This window comes from Stenella coeruleoalba (assembly GCF_951394435.1).
Source record: "Stenella coeruleoalba genome assembly, chromosome: 1".
Classification (NCBI taxonomy): Eukaryota; Metazoa; Chordata; class Mammalia; order Artiodactyla; family Delphinidae; genus Stenella; species Stenella coeruleoalba.
Genome location: NC_137169.1, coordinates 146740569 through 146759250, shown reverse-complemented (window position 1 = coordinate 146759250; position 18682 = coordinate 146740569). Strand labels below are relative to the sequence as shown.

General features: G+C 42.8%; 1 protein-coding gene across 1 annotated transcript in view; it reads left to right on the top strand.

The window, feature by feature from the left end:
- The first annotated feature begins 13031 nt into the window (after nucleotides 1–13031).
- The window catches only part of ACBD3 (acyl-CoA binding domain containing 3), a 34297-nt gene continuing 28646 nt past the window's right edge, over nucleotides 13032–18682 (top strand). Inside the window, exon 1 of the mRNA XM_079920137.1 lies at nucleotides 13032–13362. Within this exon, the coding sequence (XP_079776263.1) occupies nucleotides 13077–13362 (286 nt within the window). The 5' untranslated portion in view covers nucleotides 13032–13076. The remainder of the gene's footprint in view (nucleotides 13363–18682) is intronic.

Here is an 18682-nt window from a genome sequence, read left to right as displayed (position 1 = left end):
AAAGAAGTCAGTAGGAATAAAGAATATTCCTTTATTATTAAGAATGAATTATTATTGGTATTTATATAATTATATTAATGATTATATTATAACAATATGATATATTTATCTTTTATATTTAAAACATACACCATATATTGAAGTTTATTAATTATAATTAATGTTAGTAAGGATTAGTGCATAAAATTCAGAAGGAGTAAAAATAATAAGAAGAAAATATTGCCTGGTCCCACTACCTTTTGACTATTGAAATGTTCTCTGGGCCTCTCGCCCTGTTACACACCCTGACACAAGAGCTGCCGTAGCCCTGCTTTCCAGGCAGCTTTCTAAAAGTTTGCTTTTTTCTTTTCTTTTCTTTTCTTTTTTTTTTAACTTTGGCCATGCCATGTGGCCTGCTGGATCCCAGCATCCCGACCAGGGATTGAACCTGGGCATGGCAGTGAACACACGGAGTCCTAACCACTGGACCTCCAGGGAATCCCCCAAAAGTTTGCTTTTTAAAAAATAAATAGATACAGCCTTGCACACAGCCCTGTGCCATGGGGGAGGGTGTAGCTGGCACACTCTTGGTACTTACTTTAAGGCCCTTTATAATGGGGGTTTTATTTGATTATCACCTTTATATCTGCCTCAGCCGGAATCCTGCTGTCTGGCACCTGGAAAGCCGACACCCTAGTCCCTGCTCTGGGGCTTGCACACCACATTTTTCCTGGGTGTCAGGACTTCCTGTTGTTTGAAGATATGCAGTGTGATTGGGCTGCTTCTGACTCTTCAGTTTCTGCCTCTGAAGCCTCCCGTGGCAGCCTCTGGACCTGGTATTCTTAGTATCTCCCCTCCAGCATTTCTGCTTTTCTCACCCATGGGGGCCATGAACCTGGCGATCTGTGGGCAGGGCGGGGACACTCGATGTCCTGCCACTCATGGGTCAGGTTACCCAACTCCCACGTCCCGCTGGATGGTCATGGAGACAAAAAGCCGGTCTGTAATTATCCAAGCACAGAACCTGAATTTTACAAAGAAACACGGTGAGTTTTTGCACTAAAATTTCCAAGGAAGTATCTATGTATGAGCTAATTTTCTTCCTCAAGCGTTGTTCACAATTTCAAAAAGCACATTACCAACAGCAACAGCATTATCCATCTGCATTTACAGCAGATGTTTTCAAGGTGGTTCCATGTATGCATGCAAGCATCTGACCACTTCATTATTGCCCTAGAAGTCATGCTCAAACAGCCACAGTTTTGTTATTAATTGCTTTTCCTGCATTTCTCCTTTATATTATATTTAGGACATAAAAAATGACCGTGTACATATGATGTTTTATCTATGGATTTCTTTTAGATAGGAAGAGGGATACTAAAAGGGATCTGTTTTATGAAGCGGTTCGGGGTCTGATAGGGGTGAGATCCATGGCCCTTGGACCTCTAGGTCCCTTAGAGCAGGGATCACATCTGTTTGCCCCTCCACCTGGAATACATGATAGGTGATCAATAAATATTTGTTGACTTAATAACTAGTTAGCTATGAAAATAATTTGGGGAAGTTAACACCAGCCCTTTGCTCTGCCTTGTGCATATAGTAAGTGAGCAATAAATATTTCCTGATTGAATGTGTGAAAATGTTTGAGCTTTTGGGTAGAAGAGGAAGGCTGCAAAGGTTACATTTAAGATAACCTGCTCTTCAGAGATTGTGGGAGGACTTCAGGGGCTGAGCTCTGTGAGAACAGTGAATTGCCTCCAACAGATTCACCAAATTTATTCATCCACTGAATAATTTATTCAGTGTCTAGTATGTGCCAGGCATGAGGATGGTTGGCAGTCCTGGTAGCCATAACGGGTGCCACCTCAAAAATTCCTAAATTAGGCTTTGAAAAAAAGTTAATTTTTTAAAAATTTATTTTATTGGAGCATAGTTGACTTCCAATGTTGTGTTAATTTCTGCTGTACAGCAAAGTGATTCAGTGATACATATATGTATATAAAAGGTTAATTTTAAAAATACAAAAATAGGGAATTCCCTGGCGGTCCAGTGGTTAGGACTCCGCTGCTGGGGGCCCAGGTTCGATCCCTGGTTGGGAAAATAAGATCCCACAAGCCGGAAAGCGTGGCCAAAAAAAAAAGAGTATTTGTAATACAGGAGTAGAAGATTCATGTGTTTTTTTTAATATAAGAATACACAATGAAAAGATTTTAAAAATTATCCGTAACCCTTCCTCCCCAGATAATCCTCAGTGACATTTTTTTTTTTTTTTTTTGGCTGCGGGGCTTGTGGGATCTTAGTACCCAGACGAGGAATAGAACCCGTGCCCCCTGCAGTGGAAGCGTGGAGTCCTAACCACTGGACTGCCAGGGAATTCACTGTGATATTTTAAAATAATGCCCATATAAGATTAGAACATTCAAACAGTACAGAAAGGTAGAAAATGAAAGGTTAAAACCTCCCTCATATATCCCATATATACTGATTTCTTTAGCTATATAAAAATGTTAACCTAAAAGAACCATACTATAAATGTGGCTCTGTAACATAGTAACATATTTTTGAGATCTTTCCATTTTGGGGCATTTTTTAAAAATAGCTACTAGAACTCCATCCAATGGTGCGCCATTATGTATGTTGCTTCCCTCTTACTGCTGGGCACTTTGGTTGCTGCTAATTTTTTTTTCTATTATAAATGCTGTTGTAATAAACATTCCTGTGCCTATGTCTTAGTACCCTTTTGAGGGGCTCTGTGTCTCTTATCAAGAGGCCAGGCTCAGCCTACAGCCATACCACCCTGAGCATACCTCATCTCTTCTGATATTGGAAGTTAAGCAGGGCCGGACTTCATTAGTACCTGGATGGGAGGCCACGTTCAAATCTTGTCTCACCTGCCCTGCCCCAGGCAAAACAAGGGGACTGCAAAGGAGATTTTGTCTCTCAAATAGCAGCCTCTGCTGGGCTGGGTCAGGAGAGCCTGCCATTAGGAGATAATGCTAATACAGTTAATAGAACTTGTGTAATAGTGGTTCTCTGGGTGGCAGAATTCTGCCTGATTATTTCTTTATATTATTATATGTTGACAGAATTTTCTATAACAAACATGTACTTCTAAAGTTAAAAAAAAAAAAGCAACCTCGACTTTATCTTAAATAGTTTTATGACACGTCCTGGAGGGAGGTAGCAGTATCTTTGCTGCTTCTTTTTCAAATTTTTAAATTTATTTTTATAGAGGTATAGGTGATTTACAATATTATTTTAGTTTCAAGTGTACAACACAGTGATTCAAAATTTTTGTAGATTATACTCCATTTAAAGTCATTATAAAATACAGCTGTATTCCCTGTGCTGTACAATATATCCTTGCAGCTTATTTCTTTTATACATAGTAGTTTGTATCCCTTAATCCCCTACACTTATCTTGCCCCTTCCCCCTTTCCTCTCCCCACGGGTAGCCACTAGTTTGTTCTCTACATCTGAGAGTCTGTTTCTGATCTGTTATATTCATTCGTTTGTTTTTTTTTTAGATTCCCTATATAAGTGATAACATATAGCATTTTTCTCTGACTTATTTCACTAAGCATTATATCCTCTAGATCCATCCATTTTGTTGCAAAATGGCAAAATTTCATTCTTTTCTTTGGCTGAGTAGTATTCTAGTGTGTGAGTGTGTGTGTGTGTGTGTGTGTGTGTGTGTGTGCATCTTCCTTATCCATTCATCTGTTGATGGACATTTAGGTTACATCCATATCTTGGCTATTGTAAATAATACTGTTATGAACATTGGGGTGCATGTATTTTTCCGAATTAATGTTTTCACTTTCTTCGGATATACACCCAGGAGTGGAATTGCTGGATCATACGATAGTTCTATTTTTAGTTTTTCGAGGAACCTCCATACTGTTTTCTGTAGTGGCTGCACCAATTTACATTTCCATCAACAGTGCAAAAGTGTTCTCTTTTCTCCACATCCTCGCCAACATGTTATTTCTTCTTCTTTTTTTGGGGGGGAGGGGGGCTGTGCTGCACGGCCTATGTGATCCCAGTTCCCCCACCAGGGATTGAACCCGGGTCATTGCAGTGAAAGCATCGAATCCTAACCACTAGACCGCCAGGGAACTCCCAACATTTGTTATTTCTTGCCTTTTTGGTAAAAGCCACTCTGACAGGTGTGAGGCAGTATCTCCTTGTGGTTTTGATTTGCAAAACCCTGATAATTAGCGATGTTGAGCACCTTTTCCTGTACCTGTTGGCAGATCTTACCAGGCAGGGCCTCCTCAGGGGAAAGGCTGTGCATATTCTGCATATGAAATGCAAGGGCTTCACGGGTCAGCAAGATGCTTGAAGCACTGGCAAACCTTCAGGGTATGGTCAGCTGTGGCTTTGGGGTCAGACAGACCTGTCTGCAAGTCAAGGCTCCTCCACTGGCTCTGAAGGAGGGTTTGTGACTCTGTGCACGTAGCTTAACCTCTGTAACTCAGTTTCCTCATTTTTAAATGTGGACGATGATGCTTATTTCAAGCAGCTACTGTAAGGCTTAAATGAGAAATGTACATAAAGAGTTTATCCTAGTCCGTGACACATACAACATGTTCAGTAGCTATTATTGGTGTCCTTCAATCATAAGTTCTAATTTTTAGAAAGTTTTTCCTCTTATTGAGCTAAAATTTGTTCCTGTAACTTTCTTGCATTGCTATGAAATCTGCATGCTCTTTTTTTTTAAATTTCTTTATAATGTTCTTTATTTTTGCATGCTCTTTCATTCATTCAACAAACATGAATTGGTTGTTTCCCTCGTGCCAGGGGCTGGGCCAGGCCTGTGAGCACAACTGAGAATAAAGACCAGTCCCTGTATGTGGAAGAAGTACCCCTCGTCCACATAAGAGTCATTGGGATATGTAAGGAGAACAATCACTGCTTCCTTGACATACTTCTTTCCCAGGCTCAGCCTCCCTCTCCCACATCCGTTTAGCTGTACTTCTTGCTCTTGTTGCTTGTTGATTTTAATCAAGGCTCAAAATTATCCCTTCTCCAGGAAGTCTTCCCAAACCGCACTAAGCAGCTGTGTCCCCCTGCCCCAGTTATCTTGTCAGCCCTTGGGGACCCAGTTTCCATTCTTCCTATTTGTTTGTTTTTTGGTGTGTTCCCACTTTTTTGGAGAGCAACCCAAGGCTTCCAGGCACTGTGCAAGGAAATGGAAGGCAGCAGTCCTGAGCCACGGCCAGTGTCCCTCAGGAAACCTCAGTCAGTCTTTGGCTTGGCCACCAGGGAGCTGAAGTGCACGTGCAGGTAAAGGAAGGTTGCGCGGCACGAGTGTGTGCTGGAGCTGGAAGGAGGCTCAGGCTGGATCCGAGCTACAGGACCACAAGTGACCAAGCCAACCCTGAAGTCTGGTCTCCTGCCTTTAGTTCTATGCTCTTTGGAGAGCAGTCCTCCAGTACACCCAAGCAAGGGCACAGCCAGGCCTGAAGCTTGTTCAGTTATGGGGGGAAGGGGAGCTCTTAAAGAAAAAGGATAAAAAAATTAGGTACAGGGCTTCCCTGGTGGCACAGTGGTTGAGAGTCCGCCTGCTGATGCAGGGGACACGGGTTCGTGCCCCGGTCCAGGAAGATCCCACATGCCGCGGGGCAGCTAGGCCCGTGAGCCATGGCTGCTAAGTCTGCGCGTCCGGAGCCTGTGCTCTGCAACGGGAGAGGCCACAACAGTGAGAGGCCCGCGTACCACAAAAGAAAAAAAAAAAAAATTAGGTACAAAAACGAATGCTTAATTATAATGAGGAATGAAACCACAATGAAGCACAAATGCTAAAAGAGCTGATTAGTGTGACAAAACTGAAATGACACAGTCGTAACAACAGCTATTACTGTTATTTGATTCCCCGATACAACTCTATGCTTATTTTTCTTCCTGCATTTTTTTGGCTGCATACTTCTTGTTCGCCATATGATACCAATTTCATAACTTAGTTTTCTACTGAGAAAATGGAAAGATAATTCAGTCTTTCCTCTAGCATGGCTGATCAAAATTTGGTTTTTATATTAATTTCAAAAACTTTCCTCATCTGGGCAAACCTGCCCAAAGCCCCAGGCTTCATCCTGGCTCTCCAGCTCCCAGGCGGGGCCCCAGCAGCTGCTCGTCTCGCTGCCCGCATCCCTCTCCCCCGACCCAAGAGATGGCTACAGGGCCGCGGGTGCAGCGGCGAGCCTGGCAGTCCCAGGAGCACCCCGCGTGGAGAGTGAGCCCGGCTGGGGCAGCGCTACCGCCTCCAGCCAGCAGGTGGGGCTGAAAAGCCCCTGAAGCAGAAGCCTTAGTCTCGGAGCATCTTTTGAATAGATCCTTGGAATCAGGGGCCTCCATTCCTAAACATTTAACTTCTTCTTACTGTAAGTGGAGGATATTACTTTATAATCATCATCATCATTATTATTATATGAATATTATTATTTGCAATGAAAATTGTCTTTCATTGCTAATGTTGATTAGATCTCAGTAATGGGATTACGGAAGCGTTGTTTTTTTTAGATACAAATGTCTATGTCTTTGACTTCTTCTTTTTTTTTTTGACTATAATAAAGGAAAAATGCTCTTTTATTAATCTGATGTCCATTAATACCTTTGCAGCTGTTACATGAATGTTAGGTGTCTGGCGCATAAATGTATACACAGTGCCACAGTTGATAGATTTACACGGTACACTAGTCATCCCTGTCTGACTTCTTCTATTAGACTCACTTTTACTTTTGAACCTGAAGAAATATATATCATTTCATAATGGAAAGTGGCCCTTAAGAGTGTTTTGGATGTGAAGGCCTGAGAGGAATGATAACAGCAGCTATACTAATCATATCTTATCTGTTCAGGAATTTTACAGTTTCTAAAGCACTTTCACAGATATAAGTTAATTTAGGCCTTTCAACATCTTGTGATGGAACCAGGGCAGAAACAATTTCTACCTTTTATAGATAAAGAGATAGAGGTCCAGAAAATGGTCTTAAGGTCACAACACCTAAAAAGTGACAGGTTCGGGATTCCCTGGTGGCGCAGTGGTTGAGAGTCCGCCTGCCGATGCAGGGGACACGGGTTCGTGCCCCTCTCTGGGAGGATCCCACGTGCCTCGGAGCGGCTGGGCCCGTGAGCCATGGCCGCTGAGCCTGCGCGTCCAGAGCCTGTGCCCCGCAACGGGAGAGGCCACAACAGTGAGAGGCCCGCGTACTGGGGGAAAAAAAAAAAAAAGTGACAGGTTCAGTCTCTTGCCTTACCTACTCTGGCTGGCTCTCTTGTACATCTCTTTAGAATCCATCTCTTCCTTGTCATCTCCCTATGCAGCTCCTCTTCAGGATCACATGGTCTTCTCCTGGGCTAACAACAGCTTCTTTCTGAGCTCCCTACTGCCAGCCTCCCCTCCAGATTCTCCTTCCACCGCCGCCCAAGTTATTTGTGAAACTCCCTTGTATAAAATCCTTCAATGGCTCCCCATCATCTTCAGGACTATCTCTGGCCTACCCTTCTAGGCTCTGCACATCTGACCCCTCCTACCTCTTCAGGCTCATCTCCTGTCACTCCTCCAAGGCTAACCAAACATGCTGGTCTCTCTTAACCCTCAGGAAGTTAGCAAATGGTATTCCCTCTGCCTGGAATTCTACTTTCTTCAAATGTAAACATGCACAATGATCATACTTATCTCCTCTCTGAAGCCACCTCTAAACCCTCCTGGCAATATGCCATTCTCTTTCTTCTGCATTAGGAAGTTCCAAACACAAATGCCTACAGTGGCCAGGCAGGTAACAATATAAATAGAGTTGGTGTAAAATGATCACAAGCACCAGCTACAGGCCCATGATAAACATCAAGGACAGGGTCTATCACCATGGGCTGGGGGGATTCTCGCGAACTCCAGAGCATGTGTCCCTTCTTAAGAAGGCAGCCTCTACATAATTCCAGCTCATGGATGTCTAGCATCAATGCCAGGCTCAGTGTCACCAAATTTCTTAATTTTTAAAAGTAACTTTTACATTAAAATTCCAGATTTGGGGGGAACTCCCTGGCGGTCCAGCGGTTAGGACTCGGCGCTTTCACTGCCATGGGCCTGGGTTCCATCCCTGGTCAGGGAACTAAGATCCCACAAGCCGCGCAACAAGGCCAAAAAATAAACAAATAAAATAATGATTCTGTTAAAAAAATATTCCAGATTTTGAAATGCTAGCAACCCATTCAGATTTTTTTTTTTTCTTTTTTTGCAGTACGCGGGCCTCTCACTGTTGTGGCCTCTCCCATTGCAGAACACAGGCTCCAGATGCGCAGGCTCAGCGGCCATGGCTCATGGGCCCAGCCGCTCCGCAGCATGTGGGATCTTCCCAGACCGGGGCACGAACCTGCGTCCCCTGCATCGGCAGGCGGACCCTCAAACACTGCGCCACCAGGGAAGCCCAACCCATTCAGATTTAAAGCACTACAGGGGCCAACCCTTGCAAGCCAAGTAAAAGACATTAGTGGGCAGGGTTCATCCAGTGGGCCTCCAGTGTGCAATCTTTCTCCTACAACTTTTTGGCTGCGTGGCTTGCAGGATCTTACTTCCTCGACCAGGGTTTGAACCTGAGCCCTTGGTAGTGAAAGCGTGGAGCTGTAACCACGGGACTGCCAGGGAATTCCCTCTCGTCTACATTTTAATGGAACATTGTACATAACAGTGGCCAAAATGTACTAAACACTCACTATGTGCCTGGCAGGCCCTTTTCTAAGTGCTTTACGTGTATTCATGCATCCAGTCTTCCCAACAGCCTGAGAGGTGGTTACTATTATTATCCCCATTTTACAAAGGAGGAAGCAGAAGTTAAGTAACCTGCTCAAGGTCGCTGAGTTGGTGAGCGCGTTCCAGTACTGGCAGCCCGCCTGTAATATAAATGCTTCTCTCGTGATCTCACCTACTGGACCATGATTCCTTTGTGGTCCACAGCCTCTCGTCTGTGTACTTCCTACAATGTCTAGTATAGGGGGCACTCCCTAAATGTACGTTGAGCTGAACTGATATTGCATGTAATAGATGTAATTATACCTTTATTCATTTACTCAGTAAGATATTTGGAGTGCCTACCATGTTTCCTGTCCTGTGTTAGGGACTATGGGAGTCCAGGGACACAGCCTTTGGTCTCCAGGTGCTTCCAGTCAAGGAGCACAAAATAATTATCATTACTAAAGTGCAGTAATTATCATTACTAAATTAGACTAACTGCAAAATTTTACCAAGGACCGATTATGAATTCACGAGATAAAGCAGGGAACGTATAATTCAACCCAGTCTTTGTCTGGTGATCTAACCGTATTTCAGAGAAGATGAAAATATGTGGAGGGAACAAAGGGAAAGGTTGATTTTAGGGAAGAAACTTCAAAAGCATTTCAGCAATGGTAATACTTCATCTGGCAAATGACTGAAAGGGATGGAGCTTAACTGAAATTTACACAACAAAGTTGGTTGATTGAAAAGCGCTCTCGTATAGGAACAGACTTGGGGAAGATATTTGAAAGGTTTCAGAAAATATACGTTTTTGCTGGTTCTGTGTCTCCTCACATATAAAAGACAGGAGTGGGGAAATAGAGGTAGCTTCTCTGAACTGTTTATAGAAATCAAATTCTACTGTGACAAACACATTCTAACAAACACCTACTGAGATGGCTTGAGGGAGGGAGGCATTACAGAAAGGGTGAAGGACATGTCATCTTGATTGTGGTGATGGTCTGACAGGTATACGTGTATGTTAAAACTCATCAAATTGTAAACTTCGAGTACTTGCAGTTTATTTGACGTCAGTCATACCTCCATAAAGCCGTGGAAAAAGTTTCCTAGACTCTTGCTGTTCAAAATGTGGTCTGTGGACAGCAGTATCAGCCCAGAAAGCTTATTAGAAATGCAGACTCTCAGGCCTCCCTCCTGAGTCAGAATCTGCAGTTTAATGATACCCTTGTGTGGTTCTCATACACATTAAATTTGACCTCTTGTAGTGAATGTCTGGAACTCATTTCCTACCATGAGTTGTTAAAGGAAAATTATATTTCCTAATCTGTTTTAGGTCACTAAGAGCAACTACCTACAGGGCATTCTTTGATGGTTATATTAGGAAGAGGTTTATGTGTCTGATCTAGAGGATGTGCAGATTTTTCAAGAATGTTCAATATGTTAAACTCTAAAACAATAAAATGTCAATAATTACCACTGTATCATATTTTACCTGTCCATCTTCCTAGGTGTGTTCTGTAGGTTTTAATATTTACACTAAATTAAAAAAAAATTTTTTTTTCTGATTACAAAAGAAAGGCTTATTGTAGAAAAGTTGGAAAACAGAATCTATAATTCCAGGAGGTAGAGTTATATTTACCCATCTCATTATCACCCTCAAAAGTTATTGAGTACTAAAGATAGAATACAAAAATGTAGTGTACTTATGACTTCTTGGAGGTTAGGCCTTGTGATATGCATATCTTTAAAGCAATTAACGCTTCCCTGGTGGTGCAGTGGTTAAGAATCCGCCTGCCAATGCAGGGGACACGGGTTCAAGCCCTGGTCCGGGAAGATCCCACATGCCGCAGGGCAGCTAAGCCTGTGCACCACAACTACTGAGCCTGCGCTCTAGAGACCGTGCTCCACAACAAGAGAAGCCACCACAATGAGAAGCCCGTGCACCGCAGCAAAGAGTAGCCCCCGCTTGCTGCAGCTAGAGAAAGCCTGCGCGCAGCAACGAAGACCCAACACAGCCAAAAATACAAAACAAAACATTAAAAAATAATAATTAAAGTTAAATCTAGGGCTTCCCTGGTGGCGCAGTGGTTGAGAGTCCGCCTGCCGATGCAGGGGACGCGGGTTCGTGCCCCGGTCCGGGAAGATCCCACATGCCGCAGAGCGGCTGGGCCTGTGAGCCATGGCCGCTGACCCTGCACATCCGGAGCCTGTGCTCCGCAACGGGAGAGGCCACAACAGTGAGGGGCCTGCGTACCGCAAAAAAAAAAAAAAAAGTTAAATCTAAAGATCCAAGCTAAGTGAAAAAAAATCACTGGGCTTAGAGTACGAGAGTTTGTTTCAAGATGTGGGTTTACCATAGATCAATGAAGCTTAAGCTTCAGGGCCCCTCACTTGCACAGGCCACTTCCAAGGCCCTTGGAGAGGCCCTGGCAATATATTTAACAGATCAAATGTTTCTGTAAAAGTTTCTAAAGTAAGATATTTAAGACCACTGTCACATTGTATTCAGACTTCCATCACTTCTCTTCTGCATTAAGTGGTGCAGGAATGGCCACTGGCTTTTCTGAGACCTGACTAAGGGAACAATGATTGAATTAGGGATACATTTCATTTGGGTTTACTAGCGTGCATTTATGGTTTGCAGTCATTTCCGGCTACTGTTAATTATTACTCACCGTGGGTGTAGGAATGGCTTTCTGGAATACACCTACTGCCCATTATGCCAGCTCAGCCAGCACCATGTCACAGAGGTGCAGGACTAGAGGGCAAAAGAACTCTGTGATGCCTGGCACAGGAATGTGATGCCATGGGCAGCAGAGGAGAAACAAGATTTGAAAGAAAAGGAGAAACTAGCCCATAGAAAATCCTTCCGACTGTCAGAAGTAAAAAATCCTTCCGACTCTAGTAGGGGATCAAATCTCTCAATGCCTAACCTAAAATAGAGGTTCTCACTCATCAGGAATCTAAGTAATGTCATATATACAATTATAAGTGCACCATACTTATTTTTGTTTGTATGGAATGGAATGGAATATATTAGAATTCTTGTATTTGTGGGACACAAACTTGCAGTTGTACTGTAGTGAGTTTCTATGTGAAGTCACATGTTTTATTCATTGTAATGGAGGAGATTCTGTCTTAACATAGCAGATAAATCTTGTCCTGAAAATCGCTGGAGATCCAGTAAAAACCAGGCAGAAAATTGCCATTGAAGCAGCCAGACAGTCCTGAAATATTATAGCTCATATGTGAGAGAAACTTGACACGTTTTCCCAAATTTGACAATAACCCTAAAAAAATACACAGTAATTCAGTAATAAGTTGTGAAGCTAAAATTTATAAGCAATTAATAATAAAAAAAGAAAGGATCACCATGCTAAAGACTGATTTCTCTATTTTCCTTATAGAAAACATTACAAAATAATTATCATAGGAAAAGCTGATCAAAAGTATACAGCCCAAAAGTGTGGGGAAAATTATCGTAACTGTTGCCCATAAAGTCTAGGAACACAGATAAATATACATAATGTTGTCAAGAGCTTTTTCAATCTTTAAAAAATAAATAAAATAATTATGTTCTGGATTTTTGGACGCCCTGTAGAAGTGTGTCAGGCAGTTAATAAAAATTTTATGGTTATCTGTGTGATGTTTGTGAGTTTTGTTAACTTTTCAAAATGTCACTTCTGAGTTCTTTCTCATTCTAAATATATATTCACTTTCCTACGTTTCTGCTCGTAATTTTTGTGTTTTTTACTTAATGACGGCCCCACAAATTGTAGGAGCTTCAGTTCCCGAAAAAACCAGGATGTGCCCTTCCACGACAGTCTCAGAAGCCACGGAATTTCTCTGCAGCCTCAGTTTCTTCTTAAAAAAAAAAAAAGGCATTTGCTCGGCATTTCCTTAGAATTGCCAGAGTTCCGCCAACCACACAACTCTCTACCAATGCGGAGGGTCTGACCGGAGGGGTAGGGAGCTCACCAGCAGTCACCCTCCCGTCACAGACCTTACTCGGGGTCCTTCTGACCCCGCTCGGCCCCTCCCCTGCCGGACACCGCGAGCCGCCGGAAAGAACGGCGGGGCGGGGGCCGCTGGGCTGTAGTACCCTCCCTCCGGGAGGAAAGAGGGCAGGAGGGGGACCGGGTGAAGGTGGGCACGGGGCGCTTGGGACCCGCGGGGCTAGGGGTCGGAGCGAGTGGTGGCAGAGCGGGTCCGACCGACGGATCGGGGGGGCGGGGCACCATGCCCGGGAGCCCTAGATTCTACTCAGCGGCGGAAGTTCCGGTGTCGGTAGGCGGAGGTCAGAGGTCAGCAGGAAGTCGATACGTGGCCACCGCCTGTCCCCGCCGAGGAGGCGCAGCAGGCGGAGATGGCGGCGGTGCTGAACGCAGAGCGACTCGAGGTGTCCGTCGACGGGCTCACACTAAGCCCGGACCCGGAGGAGCGGCCCGGCGCGGAGGGCGCCCCGCTGCTGCCGCCGCCGCTGCCGCCGCCCTCGCCTCCCGGGTCCCGCCAGGGCCCGGGCGCCGCAGGGGAGCAGCCGGAGCCCGGGGAGGCGGCGGCTGGGGGCGCGGCGGAGGAGGCGCGGCGGCTGGAGCAGCGCTGGGGCTTCGGCCTGGAGGAGCTGTATGGCCTGGCGCTGCGCTTCTTCAAAGGTGAGCCGAGCAGGCCCCACCCCCGCCGCCTCTGCCCCGCCCCGGGGAGACTGGACCCGTCTCGTCCTCACCCACCCGTGCGGGACCGCGGTGACCGGAGCTGGGCTCTGTCCTTGGGGTTACCCGAAGTTTGTCACTACCCGCTTGGCCACTAGGTCCCACCCGTAGGGGCCTGGAACCTTGGTTTATTAGTCCGGGTCCCGCCTCCCCGAGGTTACCGGGGCATCTTACCTGACTTAGCTTCTCGGTTTTCCAGGAGCCTGGGTGGAAGAATGAGCCATCTCTCTCTCTTTCCCAGAGGTTCCCGTTCTGGGATTTTTTTTTTTTTTTTAACTGTCGCATTCCTTTTCCTGTTTGTTATGGCTTGGCACGTCAGAACCACCGATTTTTGCCCTTTTTCCACAGTGGAAATCTTTTCATGGGTTTCATATATATACTTTCCATTCATTCTGGAGAGCTTAGGACTTGATCACCTGGCAGTATTGATGTGGCAGAGAGAAAGAAGTAAAGTATTAATCCCCCTTGGCTTGTCAAACTCTGAAGAGAAGGGATGCTCACTATGTAACTAGTAACTTCTAGATCATTAAAATTTTACCTTATAAGCAATGTCCAAGAGTGAATTCTCAGATTAAGGTCTAAAAGCACCCTCTGTACTTCTCATAGAATTAATTGTAATAAATCTTGTCTTAGAGCTAGATTGTGGTGTGTGGGTTTTTTTTTTTTTTTTTTTGGTTTTTTTAATTGGGTGACACCACGTAGTCAGATGGTGGTGGTACCAGTCACATGACCTTGTCAGTGGGAAAAACTGATGAGAAGAGATACTTAGATCTTCTGGGGTAGATGAGCAAGGAGAAACATCAGCAAATGAAACTTTAGACGTGGTTGCTAGGTTCCATATACATTCCAGAAGAGCATATTTATGACACTTTTCCCAGAGGGAGTACCTTTTGGAGTACATATCTTACTAGCTGAAGTTGAGTCGTTGAAAGTAGTGATACATTCGAAAGTTATTTGTTTTCTCTGAAAATGACTCTGTGCAAACTAATGAAAGTCTTTTATAAATTTTCCAGAATATTTGGTCATTCCCCTTCATTGCATTTTTTATTAAAAAGTTTACCCTTGAAATATTCATCGTCATTGCATGATGAGTTCAGCTCTCCGTGCCACCTTGGGGAATTGGTAATGGCTAATGGGTTTTGGATCACTTGACCCTTAGGTCACTGGCTTGAATTTAGAGTTTCCTGAGGTGATGATACCACTTATGTAAAAATCTGGTGGTTTCTGTACAATTCATATAACTACATTTTACTTAAAATTTTTATTCTTGGAACTTACTTTTCCGGTGTACAATAAGATTAAAAGTATATTGTAGCAGAATAACATGTAAGAATAGAAAAGAATGAACTTCTTATACTAACTTTCACCATATAACTAACAAAAAAATAAATGGATAATTTTGTCTTCTGAGTCTGTCTTATTTGAAAATGGTAGTAATGTCTTCTTTGAAAGATTAAAACACTCTTCCCCCCCATTATTTATTTATTTATTTTGGCTGTGTTGGGTCTTCGTTGCTGCAGGGCGGGCTTTCTCTAGTTGCGGCGAGAGGGGGCTACTCTTCCTTGTGGTGTGCGGGCTTTTCATTGAGGTGGCTTCTCTTTGTTGCAGAGCACAGGCTCTAGGTGCACGGGCTTCAGCAGTTGTGGCTCGCGGACCCTAGAGCGCAGGCTCAGTAGTTGTGGCGCACAGGCTTAGTTGCTCCGCGGCATGTGGGATCTTCCCAGACCAGAGCTCGAACCCATGTCCCCTGCGTTGGCAGGCAGATTCTTAACCACTGCGCCACCAGGGAAGTCCCTAAAACACTCTTAATGTGCAGTAAATTTAGCATTGCTTGGGAGTCAGGAAGCTCTGGATTCCTTTTTTTGGGCTGTGCCGCGCAGCCTGCAAGATCCCAGTTCCCCGACCAGGGATTGAACCCGGGTCACGGCAGTGAAAGCGCCAAGTCCTAACCACTGGACCTCCAGGGAATCCCTCTGGATTCTATTTACCATGTACTCCTAGACAATTAACTTTTGTCTTCCAGACTCAGTTTGTTTATATATAGAGATATAATATGGCTGGATTAAATGAAATTTGACATCTCAGATTTAAGGTTTAGTGCTCTAAACCTAACATTATCTTAACATGTTTGTTGAGTGGTAGGATTCCTAGGGGAACCTGTAATTTGGGACCTAGTTATCAGTCACCTTAAAGAAAAAAGCTACATTGATAGTTATGATTTACTAAGTTCCTAAGTTAATCTCTCAAAGCAATATCCAAGTACTTAAAAGGAGAAATAACAGTCTAGCAATCAAAAGCTCCCTTTCTGCATGGATCATTACATGTTAGCAATGAAGAAGCTATTAGTATATGAGGTTCCTGAGTTGGGGTTGGGGGGAAGGATCTAAAAACAGTCAGAAGAATTATGGAAAGTAGGGTGAGTCGAGTGTTGTCTGCCTTTGTTTTAATGTGTGAATTTTTCCAGCATAATACTTGGCATTTTTATCAGTCTTGCAAGGACTTTAATAAATCACTATTTTGTGGTTTTGTATCTCACATGAATTAGAAATAACATTACACTTTATCTTTTACTGTGGAATAAATATGAATCTTGAAAGCATGGGTATCTTTTTCCATTGAAAATAACTTGGATTGGGAATTAGGAACCCTGTTTCTCATTCTATCCCTGTCACAGTGATCATAGGCCAGTGACTGAACCCATTGTGTCAATTAGCTAACCCTCTTAGTTTTTGAAGATAAAAGTAAAATAATAGATGAAAATACTGGAAAATGTAAGTTAGCATTTTACCATCTAAGCTCCAGACATTGTTGAATCCTTATTATGGATCAAGTTTTATATAAGGTTACCACTGTAAATGAATAGTATATTCCCTTTTGCTATTATGGAACTTAGAGTCCAAAAGAGGAGTTAAGGACCCAGTGGCAACTGCAATACAATGTGGAGGATCCAGAGAGCAAATGCCATTCCAGAGAAGGGGGAAGGCAAAGAGCCATGAAAGGGCAAGACGTGTGTCGGGGAAATGGCAAATAGAAAGTAGGTACTGTAGTTTGATGGAGAGAGCTGGGAAGGTAAGTTGGTGTCAGATCCGTGGAAGGACTGGAATGCTATTGTAAATAGCCTTTTTGACAGCAGACAGTGAGGAACCATTGAAGGTTTTTAAAAGGAGGAGCAAAGTTGCCCAGTTCTACTTTAGGAAGATTAAGCTGGTTTCCTTATCTCTTTAGGTTAAGGAATGAATCAGCTGGCTTTATTGTAGCCTTTATACTTCTTGGATAGAGTTAACCTGGGGAGTTGTGTTTCAGTTTTTAGAGTTCTTGGGGGTGAGTTTTTCCTTCTCTAATACTTTGTTGCCTCACTCCATTAAGCTGGTAGATGGTTGCATTAATTTAAAATTCCAGAGTGATAATTGCCACCAGTTATTGAGCAGATGTTCACTAAATATCAGGTACTATTTTGAGAGCTGTATATATACTGTTTTGTGTAATCCTCTACAAGCCCTTCAATGGGGTTGTTATCCTGGTTTCTTAGTTGAGAAACTTGCCCTATAGGCCGGTTAGTTACCAGTAGTAAGAGGCAGAGTGGGTCCTGGGTCTGTCTGATTCCAAAGGCAGTTCTTCCCACTATAGGAGATGAAAAGCAAATAGGAGCCTTGCTTTTTGATGGTGTTCCTAGGAAAATATTCAAAACTACCTACCTTGTTGCCTTACCACGTTTTAGAACTTCTTTAATATATTTGCTTGAAAATATTAAGAGCTAATGGAAAGATATTGTTTTTCTGCTCATGGTCACTTTATCGAGAATCTCTTCAGAGATCTGGAAAGGTAAAGTGTGGGAGAATCATCTGCTCTAAATTCCTACATAACATTGTTACCCAGTTTCCAATTTTGGTTGTTATGAAAAAATCCCTTCCAAAGGACTGAAGTAAATGTGCCCATCAAAAATATTGATAAATGCTAAATCTCATTGCTACTAATACATTATTAGACCTTTTGAGAGGCCTGCATTTAGCCAACATAATGATTGTGTTTTACTCTTGGTAAATTGAAAATGGATGTGTGATTCATTAGCAATTGAAAAATGGTAATGTTCTAATTGTCTTTCCTTCACTGTAATACTTTTCCTCACATGCTATTTGGTTTGGGGTACAGCTTAAATAAGAAAGAAAAGATAAATGCTTCTTTCCCATTATTAGGTTTCAAAATAATGAGTTGTCTCCCTTAGCAGCCTCAAAAGGTGACAGTTTTCAAAATGTTATATACTCATGCATGTAAACCTTTTTTTTTTTTTTTTTTTACTTAGGCTCTTATTATTGAGGCTCAAATTGTATGATCTTTAGCAAGTGGTGGCCTCTTAAGATTGGCTCCTAAGTTCCTTTGACATGACTAGTAGTCTTCTGTAGCTTCCTTGGTATCTGGTATGATGAGATGTTCCAGATTCATCGTATACATTTCCTGCCTCCATAGGAATCAGCCATTTCTCCAAAGAGACATGGTTCCTTTAGTGGGAAGTGGCATTTGAAGAGCCGTAATCTAGGTGTTAGCAGTGGACGCTCATTGCTACTGGATTGGTCGTTATTTCAGTAGACAGATCTAGGGTGTGTGTGTGTGAGGGGAGTGATAAGTTTTTGAGGGTGTGATACGTGAAAGGAAGCTGTAGTTGAATTTGGAGGAACTTAAGTCTAGGACTCAGTTTCTCTGTGGAATTGTTAATGAATTTCCACTAGCATTGCTGTAGATTACACTGTGTTACGTTGCTGATAGCAGAGAAGCAATCATATGTACATACTGAATAGTTCCATTTCCTTTTGTCCTCTTGAAACATATGCATCTCCAAGAACTTTTATAAATGGCTCCATTAATGTTTTAAAATACTGTACAACTGTAATTTATTCTTTGGTAACATAATAATTAGTGTGCGCCTCCTGGACTTAAGTGGACTAGCTTCAGATAAATTCAAGTTTAATTGTTACTATTGAATATCTATTAAATTTTGAGTTTATTTTTCCCTTCTTTATTGTCTTTATCTTTAGGTATACATGTATAGCGTAGGAGGATGTAATAGACCTAAGAGACACTTATAAGAAAGAAAATTATAGCCGCCAAGAATAGTAATGCCTTTTAAACATCTGCTTTTTTAATTTGCTATTTCATATTAGATTTGAGCTGAACTAAAATTTTCCTTTGAATACTGGATTCAAGGATATGTTTATATATGTGTATTTTTTGTATATATTTTTGTATATGTGTATATTTTAGTGTAACT